Source organism: Oryzias latipes, chromosome 3, assembly GCF_053564925.1.
Source record: "Oryzias latipes strain Hd-rR chromosome 3, Olatipes_Hd-rR_3.1".
Taxonomy (NCBI): Eukaryota; Metazoa; Chordata; class Actinopteri; order Beloniformes; family Adrianichthyidae; genus Oryzias; species Oryzias latipes.
In genome coordinates, this window is record NC_136239.1 from 5,309,874 (window position 1) to 5,334,132 (window position 24,259).

Sequence of the window (24,259 nt, forward strand, 5' to 3'; positions counted from 1 at the left end):
GTGACCCTTGTGCTATCCTAGGCACTTGTGTTACTGTCTCTGCATGTGAGAGCCTGTGACCATTTTCCAAATTGGGCTCATTTTCATTTCTAACCTGCGAGCTGTGAAAGTTTTTAGTGTAGTTTTTTGGAACAGTTTTGACACTCGAAGCCCTCAGTCCACTGAAACCCCTTAGAGGAGAGAGGTTTTCCTGCGTTCCCTCACAGTCTGCAGGCTCCCACACAAGACAGGGAAACGGGTTTTAAAAACCACATTATCTTTGAGAATTATTCAAGTCACGCAACGAACAGAATGCAGCCATCGTCACAAAACGTCCACAGGAAACACGTTTTTGTTCATAAAAACACGTCTTTGTCAGAAACTGTGGTGTTTACAACAAAACAGTTTTCTTACCAGAAAACACCCTATTTGAAGGAAACACACTTTTTTACAGAAAACATTTGAATAAATACTAATAATGTGACGTTCTTCCATCCTTTGTTCAGACTTTTATTTTCAGGACATATTTTTTCTTTGAGGAAACTCATTTAATAGAAATCCCTTGAATTCACATTAAGCACACTTATATTTATGAGGATAACACTTTTATTTTCAAGAAACAAACATCAACAAAACATCAATTTGATATGCATGAAACATTCTTTGGTTTTTAAAAAAGAACATTTTTATTTACAGGAAACATGTTCACCACACTTATACAGGAAACAAACTTTAATTAACAGAAAGCATACTTTGGTTTTCATTTAAAGTAACATTTTTTTCACATTTTAATGTTGACAGAAAACACAATTTAATTTACAGTAAACCGACTTTCAATCTCAGGAAATGGACTGATTTAGCGGAAACAGACTTTCTCTCACAGAATTCTTCTTTAATTAAGAGGAGGCACTATTTGATTTGCTGAAAACACACTTTCATTCATAAAAAACACATTTTAATAGAAGAAACCCGTTTGTTTTCATTAAAAACACACCTTTATTCACAAAAAACACTTTAATGTACATGAAGCGTTCATACATCAATAGTAATCAGACGTTTACAGGTAGCACACTGGTATCATTTGAGTGACATTTCATTTCAACTAGGGGACGTTGTTTTACCTCCGGCTCTGCATATTCGCCCTGGAAGTCTTCAGGAGCAGAAGGACCAGTCAGAAGAATCCACCTTTTCCACAGATTTCAGCTTCTTCCCTGTGAGTCCGGAGGTTGGATCTCATGTCCCGGTCTTCATCAGGGGGAAACATTTTTCCACTTTCCCACTCCTGCTGGACGTCAGCATGGAGACAAACTTGTTTATTCAGTGAAAACTGTTTCTGGTTCTGGATCTTTTGACACATAAGGTGTATATTTGAATAAACCCCTTTTGTAATTTAGACTAAACTTTATTCATATTAATTATATTTGTAGGGGGGGTAAAAGCATGAAGCAGCATAAAGCAACAAGTTGCTGGATGTTTATTATCATTAAGTTTAGGATTCATATGTGATACAAATCTAGAAGGGGCGGGGCCTGTCCAGACACACACTCAAATGTTACAAACATACCTGCAAAAATGTTCACATACAAACATGTATGCATGTACACAACACAACTAATGTACATTAGTTCTGAATGTTGTGCATTCAGAACAAAACATGGGAAACATTTCATTCAGTCAGGCAAACTGTTTGTGCAAAAGTGAGATAGTGAGTGTTTACGTTCTTCTAAGGTGGATGATGGAATGTGAAAAGAAGGAGGGAGAGTTTGTGGTTTTTACTTGTCTGATCTCAAACGTGTGAAACAACTCTAAGGCGAATGTGTTCTGAGTTCAAAGGACGTCTGAGTTTGGACCTTTTCAGTCACGTTAAGGTGTGTGGAGACATTTTCTGGAGTGAAACTCTTAAGCCTTAGTTTCCACTGCCCTTACAGAGCTGGCTGCGGGGGAAAATGGTCAAACCCGTACGGGACATGCAGGTCACCCGTGCCAAATATCAAGTCAAGAGGACTGTAAAAAACACACCTGTGAGTGCCGCTCTGTTGCCGTGCACGCTCCTTGCTGTTAGAAATGATGAAATTAGAGTTTTCTTTCCTTGGACGTCCTGCAGGCGTTCTACGTGCACTTACATGTCACGTGCACATCCTACGTGTGCAGCATTTGCGTGCGGTCATTAAGGAGCCAGTACACCTCACTAACAACTAGAGGGTGGCGTAATAACACCATACAACAGCAAAAGCTGTCCGTCATACGTGTGTGCAACTTCCATTATCCTCATGGGTAATTCACGAAACACTTACCACGCGCACAACAATGGTACGTTCCACTTTCATGATGTCCCTTAAGGTGGCCGTATGAGCCTGAGCGGAACTGGAACACACACCTGCGCCCCCCCCTAAGATGCAGCCACTCCTCTCTATGACCCTCCATGGAGGGTCATAGAGAGGTCCTTCCTGTTTGGTTTTGAAGCTGCTCATTACAGAGTTCAGGTAAAAGCTCTTCGCTCCACGGTCCATGAGGGTCTTGCTTCAGAGCCGAGGTGGTACCATCATGATTGGAGCTCCTTTCAGTTTGAAAATCCAAAGCTCCACCCGCCGATGAGAAAGTGGAGATGCTTTAAAGCTGTGGGGCAGGTCTTGATCCTGCGCTCCTCCAGTTTCAATACTTTCAAGGGAGGGGTCCCTCAGCATCAGGACCTAGCCGTCACACGCGGTGGATCCGGTCAAAGCAGCTCCCGATCCTTCCCGACCGCCATCAGATCATCCTGGGGGAGTCGGTGCCGCTGTCAGCAGCAGCTGCGGAAACACTTCTTGAAGAATTTCTTGAACTCTGTGTTAAAGATGGTGTAGATGATGGGGTTGAGGGCGCTGTTGACGTAACCCAGCCAGGTGACCGTGCTCATCAGAGCGGGGGGGATGTTGCAGGTCAAACACAGGGCTCGCATCGTGTGGACCACGAAGAACGGCGTCCAGCAGAACAGGAAGCAGCCTGCAATGAAGGGAAGAAGAGGGGAGTTCTGTTAGAACCAGAAGCAGTCCGAGTTCCCCAGAGGAACCTCCTCCATCAATGCAGGGAAAACCGACGAGCTGTCACAGGCAACCAGGAGAAAGACATGGTGGGTATTCGTTAGAGCCTGCATCACATAACACTGATGCTCAGCACAGAAAAAGACACTCAGGTCTTCTGGAAACCATTTCTTAAGACTGTAGTGACCTCAGCTGCTCCCTGTAAACCCACTGATCAGCCTGTGTAATATCAATGCTGTTCCCTTTCTTCTGTATGACTGTATAGACATGTGACATTTTCTGCTTCTAACCCTTGTGCTATCCTAGGCACTTTAACATTGGGAGTTGGGTCATCTAGACCCACTAGACAGTGCTCTGAACCTTTTTTCTTCAATGATTTGTGATCTTCACTGGTGTCCATGGATTACATTAAATCTTTCCACCTTTATCATGGTAGGGAGAACACTTCAATGTAAGGGTGGGGTCATCTGGACCCCACAAACTCCTCTCCCCTCAAACTCAGACCTCAGAAAAAGGTCACATTTTTCTGCCTGGTGCTTCAGTTTCAGTGTCAAACCAGGACAGGATGACAGAAGACGAGCTTCAACGTTTGACTTGTTTTTTAATGAAAATCTGCTTCAGTGATAGAGCTCCACCCCTAGCCGAGCCCATTCCTGCTGAACGCAGTCTAACGCCCCCTCGCGCTCCGATTTGTTAATATTGAAGACATTCCCGTTCCTCCGGTCGAAGTTGTGGCGAGTGCAAACCAGGAACCGGGCCTGATGGCTGGATTTGGATCCGGTCTACCTGCAGTGGTGCCTGAGCTTCATCCCTGGGTCTTGCTGGACCGTTGCTGATGGAAACTCCAGCCATCAGCTTCATGCTTCACGCCATCAAACCTGGACAAACCTGGAGGCACTCAGAGAGGAAAGCCTGGAGGGTTTTTCCTGTGTCCGCCTGCAGCTGAGGTGTTGTGCTGCGGTTCAAATCCGGTCATTAGTCTGAATGGTGTAATGGTCTTAGGCTCCACGTCACTAAACCAGAGTTGGCCGCTAATCTGTTTAGCACTGCAGTTTGTTCCAAACATGAAGATTTGGGTAGATGCCGAACGTTTGTGCCGTTTCCATCTGCAGGAGCAAACCTTTGGAATCAAATCGTATCTCTGGTGGCTCCACCCTGCACTGTGTGCTGTGAACGGGGAGGGGGGGCAGACTCACGTGTTGCAGGATAATGGGATTGGAGGCTTGAGCTGGAGTGGTGGTGAGCCGTGCATGTGGAGGCACGGCCGCTCAGAAGGCAGGCTTTGATCCCCAGAGGTCAGGTGCTTCTCAGCTTCAGGAGCTGCAGAGGAAAATCTGAAAGTTCATCCAACCGATGAAGCTCTCCGCCTCCGGCTGGACTCTTCATCATCAGCCAACGCAGGTCCAGCTATCTGGCTGCGCCGCTGCTGCATGAGTTCTGTTTGAGGGGAGTCAGTCTCATCCACCATGGGAGTGGATCACTTGATGGAGATGATGGTTAGTTTGGAGGGAGGAGGGTCTTGTTTTAGAGCCAAACATCAACACACTTTGATCAACGTGGCCTGTCGGACGTAGATGCTGAAAAACTGAAAAAGCAACAAGAAGAGAGGATTTCTGCCTGTTTCAGGCAAGGAGCCAGAGGGCCACGATGAAGAGCTCACAGTCATCATCAAACATTCACCAACATCAAGATGTCTGCATCTCTTGTTGGACACTCTGTGGAAAAGAAATCAAGTTTCTAGAACGTTTCTTTCATCACTGAGATAAGAGTTCCTCGTCTATCTCTTCATCTTTCCACTTCTGTTATTCTGCTACTAGAATTCGGTTTCCAATCATCTGTTCCAGAACTGCCCTGAAAGCTTCAGCTGCTGCCAGAGCGTCATGAAAGTTATACCATGATCCGGGGGAATCCTCCATTCTGATTGGCTGCAGGGTGTCCATTAAAAAAACGCCTAAAAAGAAGTTTCGGTCACATACCCTGAATACTGCTCTGCCCTGAAGGCCAGTGTGTAACTGGAACAACAGAAACTTGGAACTGGTGGACAGACGTGATTCCAGTGGATCACAACAGCAGACAGTAGAAAAGATCTCTGTCCTTCAAATGTCTCCATGATGGACATGACAGGATCTCTGTCACATTTTACCATCAACACCAATGTTGACTTTCATTTGAAATATTTTTTTTCTGTCTTTCTGTCTTATTTTGTTTGTTATTGCTTGATACAGAGAAAATACGCTTTAAAATACATTTCTTATTAGTTAATGAGAGAAATTGTTTAATGCTCCACATTAAATTACCAGAGTTAAAGGGCCAATATAAGGGTTTTCTTAAGCCTTTCAGAGTAAAATTGATGGACTTTGTTTCTTAGAAACAGACTTTTTTTCATCATCTGGACGAAAACAAAGGGGAAGAGGTGAACTTGCCCTCTTAAATGCTGCTTTGAATCACTCAACGTGACGTTTAGCATAGAAACCACTTTCCTCTGCTGCTGCAAAGAGAGGTCAAAGCAGGTTCTGTAGCCATTGCCATGACAACGCTTCACAAGAGGGATCATACAGGTCACTCACGAGAAAAACGTACTAATAATTGATTCAATATTTATTTATTTCCAAAGTAACCATGGCAAAAGGGGGATAATGTTTTTCAAGGTGTTCATCATCAGAAGTGAAGGAGGCGTGAATCGTCCGGTGCCAGGCGGACGATGGGTAGAGGACACGGTTTCAGTTTCGGTTTCAGTCACTTGCCCAGCAAATTTTGAAACTAGATCAACAATACTCCTGTAATCCAAATCCTCAAACCCTAGCGGAACGTACAGCATTGCAGACTAAGTTTAATCTACTCTCTACAAATGAGACAATGAAATTAATATGACAGACAAAACAACATTTTTATGAACATGGGGAAACACCAAGTAGACTTTTAGCTCATCAAATTAAAGTAATGGCGGAAAGAAATCAAATTGAGGAAACAATAACAAAATCAGGCACTAAAACCTCTGACCAACAAGCAATTAATACAGAATTTAAAATGTTTTACAAAGATCTGTACTCATCCGAAGTTGACGATGCTAACCTTGTAAACAATTTTTTTGGAGATCTTTCTATTCCTTCTCTTTCCTCAAAAGAGTTAGAGAGCTCAGTTACATTGGAGGAAGTAAAAGAGGCCATTAAAGACCTTCAGAGCTCAAAAGCTCCAGGACCTGATAGCTATACTGTTGAATTTTATAAATCTTTTATTGATCGGTTGGCCCCGGTTTTGTTGCAGGTATATAATGAATCTCTCTGCCTTGGTAGGCTCCCTCAAACTTTTTATCAGGCAACGATATCTGTGATCCATAAAAAAGACAAGGATCCTACATCTGTGTCCTCTCCTCATAGAGACCTATAAGCCTTTTAAATGTTGGTACTAAAATTCTGGCAAAATTTTTAAGTAACAGATTAGAGTCAGTGCTACCTACAATTATCCACTATCAACTATCCCAACTATCCCATAACCTTCGTAGTCTCTTTAATATCATCTTTACAAGAGGTGAAAAGCCCCCACCTGAATTACTCATCTCAGTGGATGCGGAGAAGGCCTTTGATAGGTGGAGTGGTCTTACCTCTTCTTTACCCTTGCAAAATTGGTTTTGGAGACAGTTTCATCTCCTGGGTCAAATTATTATATGCCTTTCCAGTCGCCTCTATTCAAACAAATGGCTATAGATCAGAGTACTTTCCAGTTGCCAGGTCCACAAGACAGGGCTGCCCATTATCCCCTTTACTTTTTGCTATTGCAATTGAGCCACTTGCAATCTCTTTACGCACTTTAGAGGACTATATTGGCATTGTAAGAGCTAAATACGAACATAAAGTTTCACTTTATGCTGACGATCTGCTGTGATACATCTCAAATCCTAGCATTTCTATTCCAAGTATAATGAGAAAACTAGAATTCTTTGGATCCGTATCTGGCTATAAGATAAATATAAATAAAAGTATAATTTTTCCAATTAATGACACCCGTGTCAACATATCTGGACTTCCCTTCAAGATTTCATACCAATTTAAATACTTGGGAGTTACAGTTACCTCGTCGGATAAAGAACTTTACAACCAAAACTTCGCCAAACTAGTTGAACAAACCACCATTGACCTTGAGAGATGGTCTTTTCTTCCACTCTCTCTTGCTGGTCGTGTGGGGGTGATTAAAATGACAGTGCTGCCCAAAATTTGGTTTTTGTTTCAATCTATTCCTCTCCACTTAAGCAAATCTTTCTTCAAAAAATTAGACAAGAGAATACTGGAATTCATTTGGAATAAGAAAGTCGCTAGGATTACACGTGAGTTTCTACAAAGACCAAAATCCTCAGGAGGGATTGGCTTACCAAATTTTCAGCTTTATTATTGGGCTTGTAACCTTAAAAATATCTCATTTTGGATCACAGAGAAATCTCCAAACTGGATGGAGATAGAGCAGAACCATTGTAAGCCTTCTTCCCCTAAGGCAGACATAACCACAATATCACTAAAAAACATTAAGGATTTGGTTGTATCCCACACAGTCAGAATATGGAAACAGATGTTGCGTCATTTTGGCCTCCAGGCAAGTCCATTGTCAGGGCCTATTGTTAAAAACCATTTGTTTTCTCCTTCAATGAAAAATGATAATTTTGCTGACTGGTATGATCGTGGATTACATGTTTTCAAAGATCTCTATATTGATGGTTTGTTTCCATCATTTGAACTGTTGAAAGACAAATATAACTTGCCTAACACTCACTTTTTAAAATTTTTGCAAGTAAGAGACTTTGTTGGACACAACTCTCCAAATTAGCCACAACTCCCAGAGGAATCTGTTACCGATTCACTATTTTTGAAAGACCTTGCGACTAGAGGTGGAATCTCACAGTGGTACAACAAACTGAGCCACCTCAATGGCCACAGCACTTTGCAGCACCTGAGGGAGGCCTGGCAGGAAGAGCTCGGAATAAATATTTCAGAAGAGCAATGAGATCTAGCTTTAGGCTCCACACACACAACCTCAATCTGTGCCAGGCATGGTTTGATTCAGTTTAAGATAACACACAGGCTCCACTGGACCAGGCTCAGGCTGAGTAAGCTATTCCAGTCAAATTCACGTTGACCCTCTGTGTATACGCTGTAGACAGGCTCCAGAATCTTTGTCGCACCTGTTTTGGGGTTGCTCTAGGCTGTCAAACTTTTGGTCTGATGTTTCTCTGACACTGTCAAAAATTTTAAATCAGACAGTCAAGTTGGACCCCCTCATCGGAATTCTGGGAATCACCGACCCCCAAACTTTTAAAAAGAAATCGGAGCGTAGGTTAATTCAGTTAACATGCTTAGTTGCACGCAGAATAATACTTTTAAATTGGAATCAAACACAGCCCCCCACACACATCCAGTGGATCAGAGACATTTTGTGTTTTCTAAATTTAGAAAAAATTAAGTACACCCTGCAAGGACGGGAAGAGAAATTTTTCAATGTTTGGTCCACCTTTATTAAGGACTTTGTAAAAAACAGTTAAATTTGTTTTATTTTCTTTTTTATTCATTTATTTATATTTTTTCTTTTCTTTCCACAAACTGTTCTTGTAATCTGTTGGTGTCTATTTGTAAAATATGTTAAAAACTCAATAAAAGAAATAAAAAAATGTCATTGGGAGAGACACTGAACCCCACCTTGTTTCTGGTGGTAGGTTGGTGCCAGCGTTCGGCAGCAGAGCCACCACGTGTGTGTGGGTGTGTGTGTGTGTGTGTGTGAATGTGACTGCAAAGTGTTTTGGGCCTTTAAGTAAGGTAGAAAAGCACTAAATAAGTATATGCCATTTACCATTAACCCTATTTTCCTAACAGAACCCTTTATCCTCAACTGCAGGACTGCTGGTCCCGACCGAGAGTTTCCTAAACTAGAATGAATCCACTCTCAGTTTCAGCTCTGTCTTTGAGGTCAAACTGAAAACTTTCCATAAAGCGTATAGTTCAGGATGGCGGTTTCGCAGCCAAAGACTCCGACTGCTGAGGGTCATTTCAGGTGACTCTGGGTGTTTCATCCCCTTCTGTAGGTTAATATTATTTAACTGTTATCATTAAATTTAAAAGCAATCAAGCAACAGAATTATATTGTACTTTCATATGTTTACATTTACTTTAATTTAGTTTTTCCAAAATGACTCTGACTTTTATATTTAGAGGACACTTCAATTTAAAAAGCTATATAAAAAAAAAGGAAAATAAACTTCCAACACGCTTTGGCAAAGTTTTGAAATAAAAAAGATTTTAGCAAAGTTATCCTGAATCCGGTTTAAATTCAAGGCAAATAACAGAAATCCAGAAGTGTAAATCAATGACGGCCGTAGAAGTGGAAATTCGGTTTGTATCAAACTGAACATTGAACCTTTAAAGTTCAACTAAAGACTGAGTCACTTCAATGCAGGTGTAACTCTTTACAAAAATAATCTTTTAACCCTTGTGCTATCCTAGGCACTTTACCATTGGGAGTTGGGTCATCTAGACCCACTAGATAGTGTGCTGAACCTTTTTTCTTCAATGATTTGTGATCTTCACTGGTGTCCATGGATTACATGAAATCCTTCCACCTTTATCCACCTTTGTCATGGTAGGGAGAACACCTCAATGTAAGGGTGGGGTCATCTAAGATAGCACAAGGGTTAATTCAACAAGGTCCCAAGTCCAGAGACTTTAGTCTCTGAAATGATAAAAGCGAGGTACTTCAAGCATTTGTAAGCTATGAACTGGTGCTAAATCTGGGTAAAGTATTAATCATTTGGTGTAGCCTCCCTTTAAGCTATGCAATTCAAATAATTTCCTAGAAAAACAAACCTCTTGGACTTGGCCCCCTTTTGAACTATTCATTCATTTTCATTCATTTTCTATTCCGTTTTTCCCTTTCGGGCTCACGGGGCTGCCGGAGCCTATCCCGGCCACTTATAGGCAAAGGCAGGGGACACCCTGGACAGATAGTAAATGTTTTTAGATCAGTGAATGAGGGCAATTTCCCACGGCACACCTGACCTTCACCCACGGCAGACTAGTGCGCCGCGGCACGCTGGTTGAAAAACACTGCTCTAAACACAGCCTTCTGTTGTGATTGGAAAGATTTAATGTAAAAGACGGTGAAACTGAATGATTCAGAGTTTAAAGAAGGCAAATCTAATTAGAAAATATTACATCAAACAGATATATTTAGTGTCAGACCCGTCGTGAGGAAGCTGTGAACTCGTCCAAAATACTGTTAATTTATTTTGAAAATTCCCCCGGTGTTTGATTTTGTAGTTAGTACCCAACTTACTGTCCCCGCACGACCTTCTATGTGTTGATGCTTCGCTCAGACCTCTGGCTAAAGTAAAAAGTGATTCCTTGACTTCCTTGAGCGTTTTTCTGAAATATGGACCATACTTAAGCTTGTTCAATCAGCGGACGGCTATGGAAGCGATTCTGTAGCATAATTAAAAATAAAAGTCAATACCAGAAATGCTTTTTCATTTTCAAAATGTAACTACATCAAATGACTCAAAATTAAAAGGAAAAAGCAATACTTCAAAATGCTTTTTCATTTACTACTTAAAAACGATCATTCTGTGTCATAATTAAAATGAAAATGCAAAGAGGGGATTGCATTTTCATTTTATCATCCACCCTGCGAACATTGTCGCATTATTCATTTCGAAAAAGCATTTCCAGCGGGGAGGCGGGGCGATGACGTCAGTGCTTTCTCCGTGCGTCCGGCTGCTAAGAGACACAGACATGCTAGCAGCAGTGCAGCTTGGTGTTAGCGACAGAGAAGACGGCTTTGTGATGGTTGTGAACTTCTGATGATTTTACACAGCTTCTTAGGACTATGTAGCAGCATTTCTGCTTTTCGCGGTCCTCCTTTGGACGCACCTCATCCAAACTTTCCCTGGGATTAGCTTTGTCTTCGGACCGGCAGCCGCCTTGGCATTGCGGAGCGCGAAGCCCCGCGATCCGAAGCTCCAGATTGCTGAAGGCGGAAGTGCTGCTACGATCTGAGAAACTCTAAACCATCATATGAATTTGTGTTTCCATTGGTGTCCAGAACAAAATAAAGGATGATGTAATTCCCACATACTTATATCTAAGATGCTCATTGCCCGCACAGAGTTTTAAGTACATCCAAGGCCAATGCTTTTTAGCACATATTAGCCTAATGCTAACCCGTCTTCCGGGTCCTTGCAGCGAAGAAAAAAGCCCTGACCGCACAGATCTGCTCAGCCTGGTCTCATTGTTTACAGACATCTCAAACATGGCGCCGCTCTTTAAGCATCTTGGACAATGGTAACAGGCAAGCGTAGCGTCTCCAGCAATATAACTCACTGGTCTTTGAGACAGTTTGATTGACAGCGATTTAAAAGGGGAAATACTCAGAAATGCAAAAAGTGAAATTATTTTGTGATCCATTTGTTCTCTTTCATAAGAAAAATGCCACACGTCCATGTCAAAAACTCAAAAAAACATGATCGGAGGGGGACTTTAAAGTACATTTTACTTTTTGATCCAACAAAGAAATCCAATACATTACTAATCAATTTTCATTATCATTAAATATTCAGTAACTTGCGTATTTCAGACCAGAAATGCTCACAAGTCCCTTCAATTCCACAAACTTAAAGCTAGAATATTTTACCATCAGAAATGGTCACTAAACTACTTTGGCGACACAGTAACAGTCAGTTGGTGTTTCTGCATTCCAGACCCAACGTTGTGAGGAGAGTTTCGATTTTTTTAGACCTGAAGCTCAAATTTAAGAAAAAACAGATGTTGGTCTTTCTGAGACAGACGCATGTTCTGCTTTTTTTTGTTTTCATTTTTAAAGTTGACGTCTGCATTTTTCTTTTGATGGACTAAACTCACTTAAGTTGTTGGTCCTCTGATTGTTTCTCCTCCGCTTCACTTTCCCCAAAAAATAAACTTTTAGCTGTGGTACAGTTTTTTATGAAATCAAACTTAATTTATAAAGCACATTTCATACTCATGTAAAAGTGCTTCAGATTTTAGGTTCTGCTTCTACAGGTATTACAGTAACAGTCACTGATGTTAAAATAGAATAAAATAATCTGGATTATACCATGGTCCTGGTAAATCCTCAATTCTGATAGGCTGCTGGGTGTACGTTAAAAAGTAATATACCACAGGATAACCACACGGTGAAAAAAGAAGTTCCGGTAAGCTAGCTTAAATGTTTCGTTTCACTGCGCCGGCTTCTTTAAAACAACCTTTTGCTTCATCATTTGGACAAAAACAAGCGGTAAGAGGTGAACTTTCTCTCTGAGCTGATGCTTTATTCAACCCATCGGAAAGATCAGTACATATATATCGCTGAATCTTGACTGCAGCGGTGGTGCGGCGCGACACGAACTATTTGTTACGTACCAAAATCAAGAATTAAGGACTAAAAATGGGTTACTATTTCTTTCTTTTGTAAGTGACCATGGTATAAGCGGGTTAGTGGCCGACGAAGTGTGCATTATCCCTTTTTAACGCACTCCGCTTCCCGTCAGACGGTTCAGGCTTCCATGGTGTGCGTTAAAAAGTGATAATGCACACTTCGTCGGCGAATAACCCTTACTCATAAAATTATCTGGGTCTGAATTGATTCACAACAGTCTGGAATATTTGGAAGGATCTGGATCATTAGAGACACCCAAACTGAGTTCACTCCTGCAGTTTGCATAATTTAAGAAGCTGGAGGAATGATCTGTCTCTGATCTTTGCCGTTGCCTTAAATATCTTTATTTATACGTTTATGGACCGTTTGTCATCATGACATGTAATGAAGGCTGCTTTGCATTGTCTCTAAACCAGGTCATCCTCATTTACCTTCCTGCTTGACTAAAATATAACAATATACTAGCTCTGGTTGATGATGTTCATCTTTGTGTGGTGCCTCCAACCGTTTGTGCGTGTTTCATTCCAAATGTGTGTTTTTGTTCTGCGTACAATCAAGACTCCTTTGGTGACAGGTCAGCTCAGTCTGGGGAAATCACAAATAACACAAGCTGATTCTCTTTAACCAGAAGACCTTTTTCCCTGAAACAAACAGGTGCTTTGTGAAATCTGCCACGTGGAAGCAATTCCTTTTGCATAAATGAAGATATTAATAATGTCCAAATGTAAACTTTAAATGCAAATGTCCTATTTCATGAACATATTTATGCAATTTTTTTTTTTACATAAAACAGGATTTTACCTGAATACATTTTTACCAGAATTAATGTGAATTTCTGATGTAAAGACCAGAAATAAAATAAAATAAAGGAAAACTCTGTAAACAAAAGTACCTTTTATCATCTTTAAATCTGGGCTCACATGACATATTTTTCATTATTAAATGCTCACTCTAAACTTCTAAATTTAAATCATGTGAAACGACACAATTCGCCATCCACTGTGGCTGGATGGCTGTTGGTTAAGTTGGTTGAGCTCATGGAAAATCAGAGTTCAATACCCAGGGGGCATAATGAGTTGGGTGGGTCTTTGGACGCCACTGCCTAACTACAGTATGTGGCCACATGTGCCAGTCCCCATCCCACATACATGAGGGGGTCGAGTCAGGAAGGGCATCCAGCATAAAGTTCTCTGCCAAGCCACCTGTGAGAATCAGTGGGAGCTGACTGGCTGTGGCCAACCCTGAACGGATATGCTGAAAGGTGGCCGTTCAGAAGTACCTCTGTGGTTTTGATCACAGAAACAAAGAAATCTGTTCTTCTTGTTTAGGCTCTAAAGTTCAAGTAGCCACAGGTTTACAACGGCTTATAATGTAATTTAGCCAATGGGGGCTGCATACTACTGATTTTATGACAGGAGCTTGTGGACCGGTAGACACTTCAACATGGGCCATGATTGGCCCATTGGCCAAATGTGGCACATGGGCCGGACTTTGGACATGCCAACATCCACAGTTTAAACTCCAGTGTATGACGTATAAACCACTGACTGTATCAGAGAGCTGGACTGAGTGAGTGTGACGTCATCCATTTTCTTATGGCTCCAACGAAATGAAGACAACTCAGTCGCCATGTTGTTGTGGTAGGATAGGAACGCCGTCATGTTGGAGCCAGACGATAGCAGTGAGCAGTGATTGGTCCAAGTCAGTCGGAGTCAATGTTTCTATGGCAACCAGTCTCGCCAATCAGAAGTGAGCTTGTTGAAAAGCCACACCCCTACCACTAAAAGCAGGCTACACATTCTGTGTATCGAAAGGTTTCAACATTCGATGTGAGTCCACATTTTATTGAGACATCTGTTTGGTCAGTTTATAACGTGAATAACTTGCACTGAAGGAAAAACATCAAGAACAGTTAAAAAATGTATCAGATCAAGAATGGTCAAAGACTCACAATTCCAGTTAAAACAGGAAATATCAAATATCTGGGTATCTACTTTTCCCCCAAACTATCAGAACTGGTGCAGCTAAACCACACCCCATTACTGAAAAGCATACAGGATGATCTAACACGCTGGACCAACCTGCCTCTGTCCCTTATGGGCAAGGTAGCCACGGTTAAAATGAAAATCGTACCCAAGGTTAATTATCTCTTCTCAATGATTCCTACACAACCGCCATTAAAATGGTTCAAAACATTAGACTCATCCATATCAAGCTTTCTATGGAACAATAAATCTGCAAGAATTAGTCTAAAAACTTTAAAATCTGCAAAAAGCTGTGGGGGATTAGAATTACCTAATTTCCACAAATACTTTCCTGCAAATAGATTACAATACATCTTAAAATGGTTATCCAGAAAACAACTCATGGTTAGACTTGGAACAGGCGTTATGTGGAAAGATCAACCTGTCAGAGCTACCATTTATTACCCAAACAGTTAAAAAACAGGATTGTTTCAAAACTATTAATATAAACGCCACTTTAACAGCCTGGTGGGAATTTCTCAAAATATCAAAATCATCAATTCAACCGTGCAAAATGACACCCATCTGGAACAACCCGGACATCCTTATAAACAAAAAAATGATTCACTTGCCAGCTTGGCAAGCAGGGGGCATAAAACAACTAGAGCACGTAATTATTGATAGAAGATTCATAACTCCCCAGGAACTTCAATACAAACATGGAATAAATAACTTCTTGGAATATCAGCAATTTAAATCAAGTATTACTAAAAAGTATATATATAAAGACGACGATTTAAAGCTACCAGATGTAGTTACCACTCTGATTAATTTTTCAATGAATAGAACTCTCTCCAAAATATACCAACTTTTATGTAAATTAGATAACAATATTGCCCTTCCTACAACAAAATGGGATGCAGATTTGAGCATCAGCACAGATGAAAGCTTCTGGTCAGAACTCTGTCTAAACACATTTAAACTGACAAAAAGTCCAAATCTGCAGCTAATCCATCTCAAAACTCTTCACAGAATTTACTACACTGGACAGAGGATGTTCAAGATGGGTCTCAGTAACTCAGACATTTGTGAGCACTGTGACAGTAATCTACCCGACAGCTACATGCATGCACTGTGGTTCTGCACACCTGTCCAGGCTCTCTGGCAGCAGGTATGTGCCGATTTATCAGTCTGGCTTAAGGTTTCAATCACGGCCTCACCGTCACTTTGTGTGCTTGGTGACATGAGTGCCATCGATATAGAAGAGGGATTAGCATCTATCATTTTCATAACTCTTTCTATTGCCAAAAAAACTATTTTAATAAATTGGAAAAACAAGAAAAATATAAACATAAGTCAACACAGAAATCTGCTGTTTGATCATATCAGCTTGGAAAAAATGTCAGCCCCAAGTTCAAGTAACCTTGAAAGAATTCAGTCTCTCTGGTCTCCTGTGGTTGACTCCATGACTTAGGGGGTGGGGGACTTGGTCGTCGCTGCTCCTTGCCCTTCTGCCGTGGTTTGGGGTGGGGGTCGGGGCCTCCGGTGCATGGCGGGGGCGGTGGGGGCTTCGTTGGTCGGGGGTCGGGTCCGGTGCCTGGGTGGGGCGGGCTGGGGCGCTGCGTGGTCCTCTGGGCTTGGGTGTGGGGGTGCGTGGTGGGGGGGTGGGGTGGTGGTCTGGCTTGGCTTGGGGGGGTGGTCCCTTTGCCTGTGCTGGGGGGGGTTGGCGGGGGGCCCTGCTCGGGGGGGGGCCCAGCGGCGCTGGATGGGCTGCCCATCTGCACCTGGGGCTGGGATCGGCCCTTCCCTGGCTCTGGGACGGGACAGGACAGCCCTTTCGGGGCCCCCGGTCGCTCTGGGTGTCATCCGCTTCGGCTGCGGGGTCTGGGGTGGGGTGGGGGGCTTGTCGGCCCTGTCCTGTGGGGGGGTGTTCTGGGGGGGAGGGGGGGGGGCATTATTGGTACGGGGCGGGGGGGCTGACGGGTCGTTTTCGGTGGTTGCCTCGGCCGGTTGGCTGCCTCAGTCCCGTCAAGGCCTGACCAGAGCTCTTCTAGGGCCGGCGTTTGGGGGGGGGGGGGCCTGGGCTTGCTCCGGGGGGGGGGGGGGCGACGCTTTCTGGCTCCTTTTTCTCTGTGTGGGGTGGGTGGTGCCGGGCCTGGGGTGTCGGCGCCTCCGGGGGTGGGGCCCCTGGGCTGGGTGGGCCTGGCCCCTTTGCTGGGGGGGGGGCTGGGGGACAGCTGTTTGACCACCGGGGGACAGTCTACCAGCTGTCCCCAACTTACCCCCTTCCTCATATAAGCTCATATTAGGGTGAGGGGGTGGGGTGTCTAGCCTGCGATGCGCCTTGGGGGGGGCTACTTGGCAGTGGCCCCCCTCCTATGGTTGCCGTATGGAGTGGGTCCCCCCTCTTTCGGTTTTATTTGCACCTTAGACATGTAGGGTCCTTGGTAAGGGGGTGCTTGGACATCACTGCCAGCAAGCAGCAGATGTCCTCCTAGCACCCTACCCGCCAATTTTAACCGCACCTTAGACATTTAGGGCCCCTTGGTGGGGAGGGTGAGGGGACATCACTGTGAGTAATCAGGAGATGTCCCCTTAGTGCCCTACTCGCCAATTTTAACTGCACCCCCCTTAGTACACCCACCCCTCCCCCTTCAATATATACATTCTAACATAAACACACACACATGCACACACACACCCTCTCAAACACACGTACACGCACACACATTTTGCAAAGAAGGTGGGACCTGGGTCCGTCTGTCCCCTACCCCTTCCCTGGTGGGGGGTGCGGGCCCCTTGGCGACGGCGGCCGTGTCCCCTGGGTGCCGGCTTCCTGGGCCCGGCGGTGCTCTCTCCGCACGGTGGGGGGGTTCACATTACACCTGAGCCGGGGCTGTTCATGTCCCTGGGGGGTGGGTCCTGGTCCTTGCCCCTGAGCGCTGGGCCCCGCCAAACTTCCAACAGTGGCCGAGCCTGGTCGGACCATATTTACAACAACACTTGTGGGCCCCCTTTTTTCCCCGGGGTTCCCCCCTCCTGGGCGGGGGCGGCGGGCCCCTGCCTTGCTGCTCCCTGGACCAACCGTGGGCCGGGTGGGTGGCTGCCTGGAGTGCGGAGCGGGTCTCCCTTGGGGGGTCCAGGCTCGTACCTGGGGTTGGGGCGGGGGGATGCCCGGAACTCCTGGGTGGTGGTGGGGTGCTCGTCTGGGGCTGTGGGCGTCCTTCTCCGGTGGGGCCCTGCGTTGGGTTCTCCCGGCGCGGCGGGGGGGCTGCTTTCCTGGTTGGGCTGGGGCGGCGCTCTCTTTCCCTCTGCGCCTCCCTGCTCTCTGGCTTTGGGGGCCTCGCGCTGGTCCTGCTGGCCCTGGCCTGGGTGGCGGTCTTGGTCGCCCGGGGGGCGGTTGTTCCCTGCCTGTTCCCGTGTGGCGTTGGGGGGATTCCAGCTGCCGCTGCGGCGGGGGTCTGAGTGTGGGGGTGGCTGGGCGCTCCTCCTCCTTCTTTTCACATTCGACCATCCATTTTAGAAGAACATAAACACTCACCTGAGCACAGGTGTTAGCTCACCTTAGCACTAATAGTTTGCATGATTGAATGAATGAAAGATTTCACACTAGTTGGTTTAAAGGCATAGGTATGCGTTCGTGAACACTATCTGTTTTGTGTGCATGTTGACATGTGGACATTTTTGCGGCTAGCAGGTGTGTTGATAATATTTGAGTGTGTGTGAACAGGCCCCGCCCTTTCTGTACTACATTTGAACCGTACCGTAATGATAAACAACCAGTAAACCTGTCTGCTCTATGCTGCTTCATGGTCTTACCCCCCCCTCTCACTATCACCCCCCCCCCCCCTCTCTAACATCCCTCTCTCTTCTTCCCCTCTTTCCTTTTCCGTCCGGTCCAACACCAAAGATTTTCAAACATGGTTGAAATGAATAAAGTTTGGCCTCAATTACAAAAGGGGTTTATTCAGACATACCTCTGGTTTGTATGAAGATTAATAACCCCTCTTGTTAAAGTAAAATATGTCCAACACAAGAGGCCCTCAGCTCTCATCTGCCTGCCTAGCTGTTGGACAGGACAAGTTAAAAAAATAAATAAATAAATAAAATAAAATAAAAAGAATGGTAATTCTGACCAATAGAATGACTGCATAACAGCTGTTGGTTTCTCTACAGAAGTCTTTGGGATTTTGGCTTTTTGGAGCGAGCAGGTACTTCCTGTTTGGAATGCCAGGGGGGAGGAGTCACTCCGTCCAGTTCTCATATACAGTCAGTGCACAGAACTTTCTGCAGGAAACGTTCTAACCAAATGTGATACTTTTACCTGTAATCGAGCCCAAAACAAGCTGAATTTAGGGATACGAAGGATCCCATAAAAAAGAAATTATGATTGTCTTAAGGAAAGTTGTGCTTTGGCCGTTCCACCACGCTGACCCTGAATCTATCAGAGACAAAATTCCTGTTGTAGCGGCTGCAGCCTTATGAGCCGCTAGAGATTCTGCCGCGGGTCCTTGCTTCCAACGCTCTCAAAAAAATGAAAATATCGTCATTGACTGAGATGATACATTAGATCCAAACCATCAAAAGCAAAGAGTTACTAAACAACCAATACGAAAAGCGGTCAACAAAAAAATGTGCACCCTCTCTGAACCAAACCAAAAAATCCCCTAGCTAACAGGTGCCAGGTCCGTCTCTGCTCATCATGTGACAAAGATAAATAAACATGACCGTGGCGGTAACTGGTGTTCTTTCTTTGAGGTTTCATACTTAAGTGTCGGTTATTACATTTTACAAATACTGAAATTATCCAAAATGTGTTGTGCAGCAGAATGTGAGTGTTTTACTTTTTTTACCTAATTTCTTTTCAATCTCAGCGCATTTGCTTCCTTTGTTGTTTAAATAAAGGTTAGATTCAAACTGAGGGGGTGGGGCTGACTGCGTGAGGTGCTCACCTACGACGACGGGCAGCACCCTCATGGCCTTCCTCTCCCTGTTGTTGATCTTGGCTCTCTTCCTGCTGTTCTGCAGCTGGGTGAACGTCACCGTGGGAACAGAGTTCTCTCTGTACTGCCGGGGATAGGGAAACTCCTGGATGTAGTCCCCCGTGTCGTCCAGCCTGGACTGGGCCAGATCCCTCTCGATAATCCTGGGAAGAGGCATGGGGAGGGGGCCAGGAATGGTACCCGCCAGCGGCGGGAGCGCGGTGGCGATGGCGGCGTGCTGCAGCTTCCTGCACGCCTCAATGCTGCTGCGGAGTTTGGCCTTGCGGGTCTCCTCCCAGTGGCGAAGGCCCCGGAAGATCCCAAAGTAGAGGAGGACCATGATGGGGCAGGGGATGAAGAAGGAGCACACGGATGAGTACACCACGTAGTTGTTGTCTTCCAGTTTGCACTCGCCGGGATCTCGGTTTGGCACGTTGTTGATGCCAAAGATGACCGGAGAGGCCACCGCCAAGGCCAGCAGCCAGGTGGCGGACAGCAGGACCAGCTGCCGCTGATCCACATGTTTACGGTTGTAGTTCAGGGGGATGGAGACGGCGATGAACCTGCAGACAGAGAGAAGCAACCTGAGCAGGTTCTGTGGAATCTTCTGCTGCAGCTTCGGTCCACCTGGAGCCTCAGAGTGAGGGAGGTCTCCCAGGGCTGGAGGACACCGGCCACAGAAGTCTGCTGCGGCGCCTGTCTGAGCCGGTCTGTGAGGGTTTGCTGCATCTACAGAACACCTCAACAGGACAGCAGTGGAGCCCAAAACCCATTAAAAACCTACCACGACTCAGCAGAAAGTGACCAGACGAGCCTCCTCTGCTGATGGGGCGATAGCTTTGGACTGACTTTAAAGTCAACGTGATGAACTTTGGAGCGTCTGTCTGAGCGTGCAGACGCTGTCAGAAGCAGACGCTCTGAATGGCCGTGTACCGCTAAACGTTCAGAGCAGAGAGCAGCGGCTTTAAACGCTCCAAAGCTTTCACACGGAGCTTTAACTCTCAGAAAAGCAGCAGCAACACGGACAGAACGAGACAATCTACAAAAAAGTGCAGCAGGGAACAGACAAGTCTTTGTTTGATAAAGCAGCTTCACTTGGTTCTGACCCGAGCTTCTACAGCTGACCTGCTGGATTCCTGACCCACCAGGAGGTCTGACAGTAGTCAGGGCCCCCACCACTGAGAGATGTATGAACTAGCAGCAGCTTGTAGTCCAGTTCTGTGTCTAACTGGTTTCCAGTGGGAGGAACTGAGAACAGGAGTGAAGTGGTCTGTTCTCCTGGTTCTGGTCCAAACTCTGGCAGCAGCGTTCAGAACCTGACTTTGGTCAGCTCGGCAAAAACTTTCCTTGTTGAACTGAAGGAAGTTTGATGTTCAGCAGCTGAGTCTGACGGTCCGTGGTGGTTTGGTGACATGACTCTCAGGGTGCATGAACAGTCAGAACCCAGATGTCCTGCGTCCCTCCCTCCCTGTCCATTTAGCGTCCCTCACATGAAGATTCCCTACTTTCGTTTTAAGAGCCTCCTTTTATTTTGTAAGTGAACCCAGTTTCCACCAGCATGCAGACCCGGTTTGCATCAGTCTGTCAGACACTTTGCTGAAATCTGGTTTGTGCTTCATGAAGCTTTCACATCTCAAACTGTTTTCTATCGCACCTGCAGCTTCTTGCTGGAAAAACACACCTGACCAAAGACTTTAAGCTGCAGCCGAGGGAAGGATGTCCAAGCAGGGAGAAGGACACGGCCCTGCAGGACTCGGACACCCCGGGATGTATGGTCCCTCAGGTCCATAAAGTTCCACTCCGATCATCTTCTGATCTATTTTCAAAGGTTTCCCAGGTCTTTTAATTCTGATTCTGCCGTTTTTAGCCAAAATCCAAAAGATTGTGTAGTTCTCTAGGACATAGTTTCTGCAGAGTGGCAGTAATTCATTAGAAATTCACCTCTGAGTTGTGGGCAGGACTGTTGGTGCAGAGCAACCCCGCCCTGTCAATGAGAGCTCTCTGTTTACACGCTCTCCCACTAGCTTACAGCCGCTCACACCCCCAATATTACCAGTGCAACAAAAATAGCAGCAACATCAGATCCATCCAGCCGTCCAGTTCTGAACCAGATTCCAGCTCAGACGAGGAAAACAAAGACGTTCATGGATCTATTTGTCGGACAGTGGATGATCAGAATGGAGCAGAGCGGGGAGACTTTGGCTTCGTCACATGTGGGATCTTTTTCAAACACATTTTTTCATCAGCCTGTGATTCACAATTTGAATAAGGAAATACCCAGAAAGGAAATTAGCTGAATTTTCAGAAAAATGCCTCGGGAACATGTTCAAAACACCAAAACCACAGTTTTCGTCAGAGTGGATCTTTTAAGGTAATGTGGGAGGAGTCTTGGACTCACCTGTCCACGCTGATGGCACAGAGGTTGAAGATTGATGCGGTGCACAGCATCACGTCCATGGTCATCAGTCCATCACACATGGCCATGCTTAAGGTCCACACCCCCCCCTGGAACTGCTCTCTCTCACACACACACACACACACACACACACACACACACACACACACACACACACACACACACACACAGATCTCCGTTAAAACGCCTCATCCAGTTGAGCTTCAGTCCAGGGTCCCCCCCCCCCCCCCCCCCCAGGTGAACATGGGGGCACTGGTTAATCCATGGCTGCATGTGGTCAAAGAGGGGATTACCTCAAACACTGTAGCAACAAATCCATCTAATTGGGGGGGGGGGGGGGGGGGGGGGGGGGGTCAATGCATTTCTGGGATATTTAGACAGACAGGCAAGAAGTGCGTGTGTGTGTGTGTGTGTGGGGGGGGGGTTGCAAGGAGTAAATCTTTTGTTTCCTGTTTGCTCCTTTGCTAAACTTTCACCCCCCCCCCCCCCAAAGGCCCCAATCAGAACTTTCAGCTCCATAAAAGCATCTTTAAAAAAAACAAACATTTTTTTACGTTAGTTTTTGTAGATTTTTTTCCTGCATTTTTTCAGTTTCTTAACTTTTTGAAAGTTTCTGAATTTCTTAGAAATTTTAGAGACTGCAGTATTTTTTTTTTTTTGTTTCTGTAGTTTATCTGAATTTCTGTAATTGTTTTATTACTTTTCTGTACTTATTGTCCTTTAGGCCTAGTGTTTTTTTATTTTATTTTTTAGTTTCTGTGGTTTTCGGACGTTCATTCGTCCGATCGTTTCCTTTTTCTTTTCCTCTGCGCCTCATTGACCTTTGAATGTTTCCCTGAGGACCTCTGAAGTTGTTCTGTTGTTGCATCAAAAATCCAACTTTTGTTTGTTTCTGCGTCGCCGTCAAAGGGAGTCAGAGCTCGGGTCACCGTGCGTGCCCGTGCGTGCCCGTGCGGGCTGGTCGGGGCGCCTCACCTCTGCGTAAACGAAGAGCGGCAGAACCAGCAGCGCCAGCAGCAGGTCCGCAAAGGCCAGACTCACGATGAAGTAGTTGGTGGTGGTTTTCAGCGCCTTTTCCACGTACACGCTGAGGCACACGAGCACGTTCCCGCCGATGACGGCCCCCACCAGCAGGACCCCGAAGATGAGCGCGGGGAAGTTGCGCTGCGCCTCCTCCGCGGGCTGCGTGGCGTTTAAGCCGGTCAGGTTTTCCGTCATAGTCCCCGGGAGGGGGGGGCGCGCGTCTCTCCAGGACACTTCTCATCTATGAACCGTGTCCAGAAGACCCGGCGTCCGCGGGAACGGCGCGCGCGAGGTCTGCATCCTATGAGGAGCGCCACGCACACGAAGCTTCTCCGGTTTTACGCAGAGCCGGGCTCACTTCCAAGCATGTTTGACGAGAAAAGTCACGCACCTCAGGAAGAAGAGTGCGCAACTCATCCTCAGCCTGCAGCCGAAGGCGCTGCAGCGAATCAGAAGGCAAGAACAAATCCGCAAATCTTCTTACTGCAGCCCTGCCGGCTGCATGGGAGAACCGTCTCAGCTGATCAGGTTCAGGAGCGCAAAGTCCAGGTCTGCGACTCAGACCTAGGCTGGGGGGGGCGGGGGCGTTCTTTGGCCCACTTATCAAGCTGGAGGAATTAAACTCCCCCAAAATACAAATAAGGTCATTTCCTGCGTCACGAGCCACAAGAGCTGCGAGGCTTAAAATAGACTCAAGAACTTCTTAAAACGAAAGTCACCTAGTCTGGAGAAGCCTGGAGAAATCTGGAGAAGCCTTGAGGAGCCTGGAGATGTCCGGAGAGCTTGGAAAAGTCTGGAGAACTTGCAGAAGCTTGGAAAGGCACGGAGAAGCCTGTCCAGCCATGTTTCTGCACAGCAGCTGGACTCATGAACAGCAGGTTTCTGCTCAAACAGAAGGTCTTCTCAGAGTTTCTTCATTGAGATAAACAGAGCTCCGTTTCCTCACAGCGTCACGTTCCTCTCTCACACAGGATGTTTGATCTCGTTCAGCTGCCCTGTTTTCTGTCCTTTCATCACACCACATCAGCACCAAGCCCTGAATTTGTCTGGAAGCTTCATTCCTAAATCCTCCTGCAGCAGAAGCTGCTCCAGCTTCCTTAGCTTGTTTGTTTCAGCCCTCACCGGAGGAGGGTCTCTGAGACGAAGCCGGGGTCTCCAGAGTCAGTATAATCTCAAACACGTATGGAAAGTGCAGTTGAAAGAGAGAAAACGCTCAGGGAGAAAAGATGAAGTTCAGTGGGTCAGTCTCTTCCAAATGCATCTAGACGTTCCTGAGGAGCAACAGAGAAAGGGAAAGATCAAAAGTGAAGTTCATGGTTACAGAGGAGGAGGACATACGGATGGTTGGTGTGCAGGATGCAGGGGGGGGGGGGGGGGGTAGATTTTAGGGACCCCTAGAGAGAGCAGCAGAAAGGCAAGGAGACAAAGAAAAAGAGGAAGAATAAGAGT

The 24,259-nt window shown here is 45.5% G+C and overlaps 1 protein-coding gene across 1 annotated transcript; it reads right to left on the bottom strand.

Annotated features, from left to right (window-relative positions):
• Positions 1 to 951: 951 nt before the first annotated feature.
• On the bottom strand, positions 952 to 23,226 carry drd4b (dopamine receptor D4b). The gene is made up of 4 exons (XM_023951747.2): positions 22,763 to 23,226; positions 21,770 to 21,882; positions 19,342 to 19,934; positions 952 to 2,961 (listed from the first exon to the last, which is right to left on the bottom strand). Exons 1-4 carry the CDS (start codon positions 23,003 to 23,005, stop codon positions 2,759 to 2,761), a joined length of 1,152 nt encoding a protein of 383 aa, XP_023807515.1. The 5' UTR covers positions 23,006 to 23,226; the 3' UTR covers positions 952 to 2,758.
• Between the last annotated feature and the right edge of the window lie 1,033 nt (positions 23,227 to 24,259).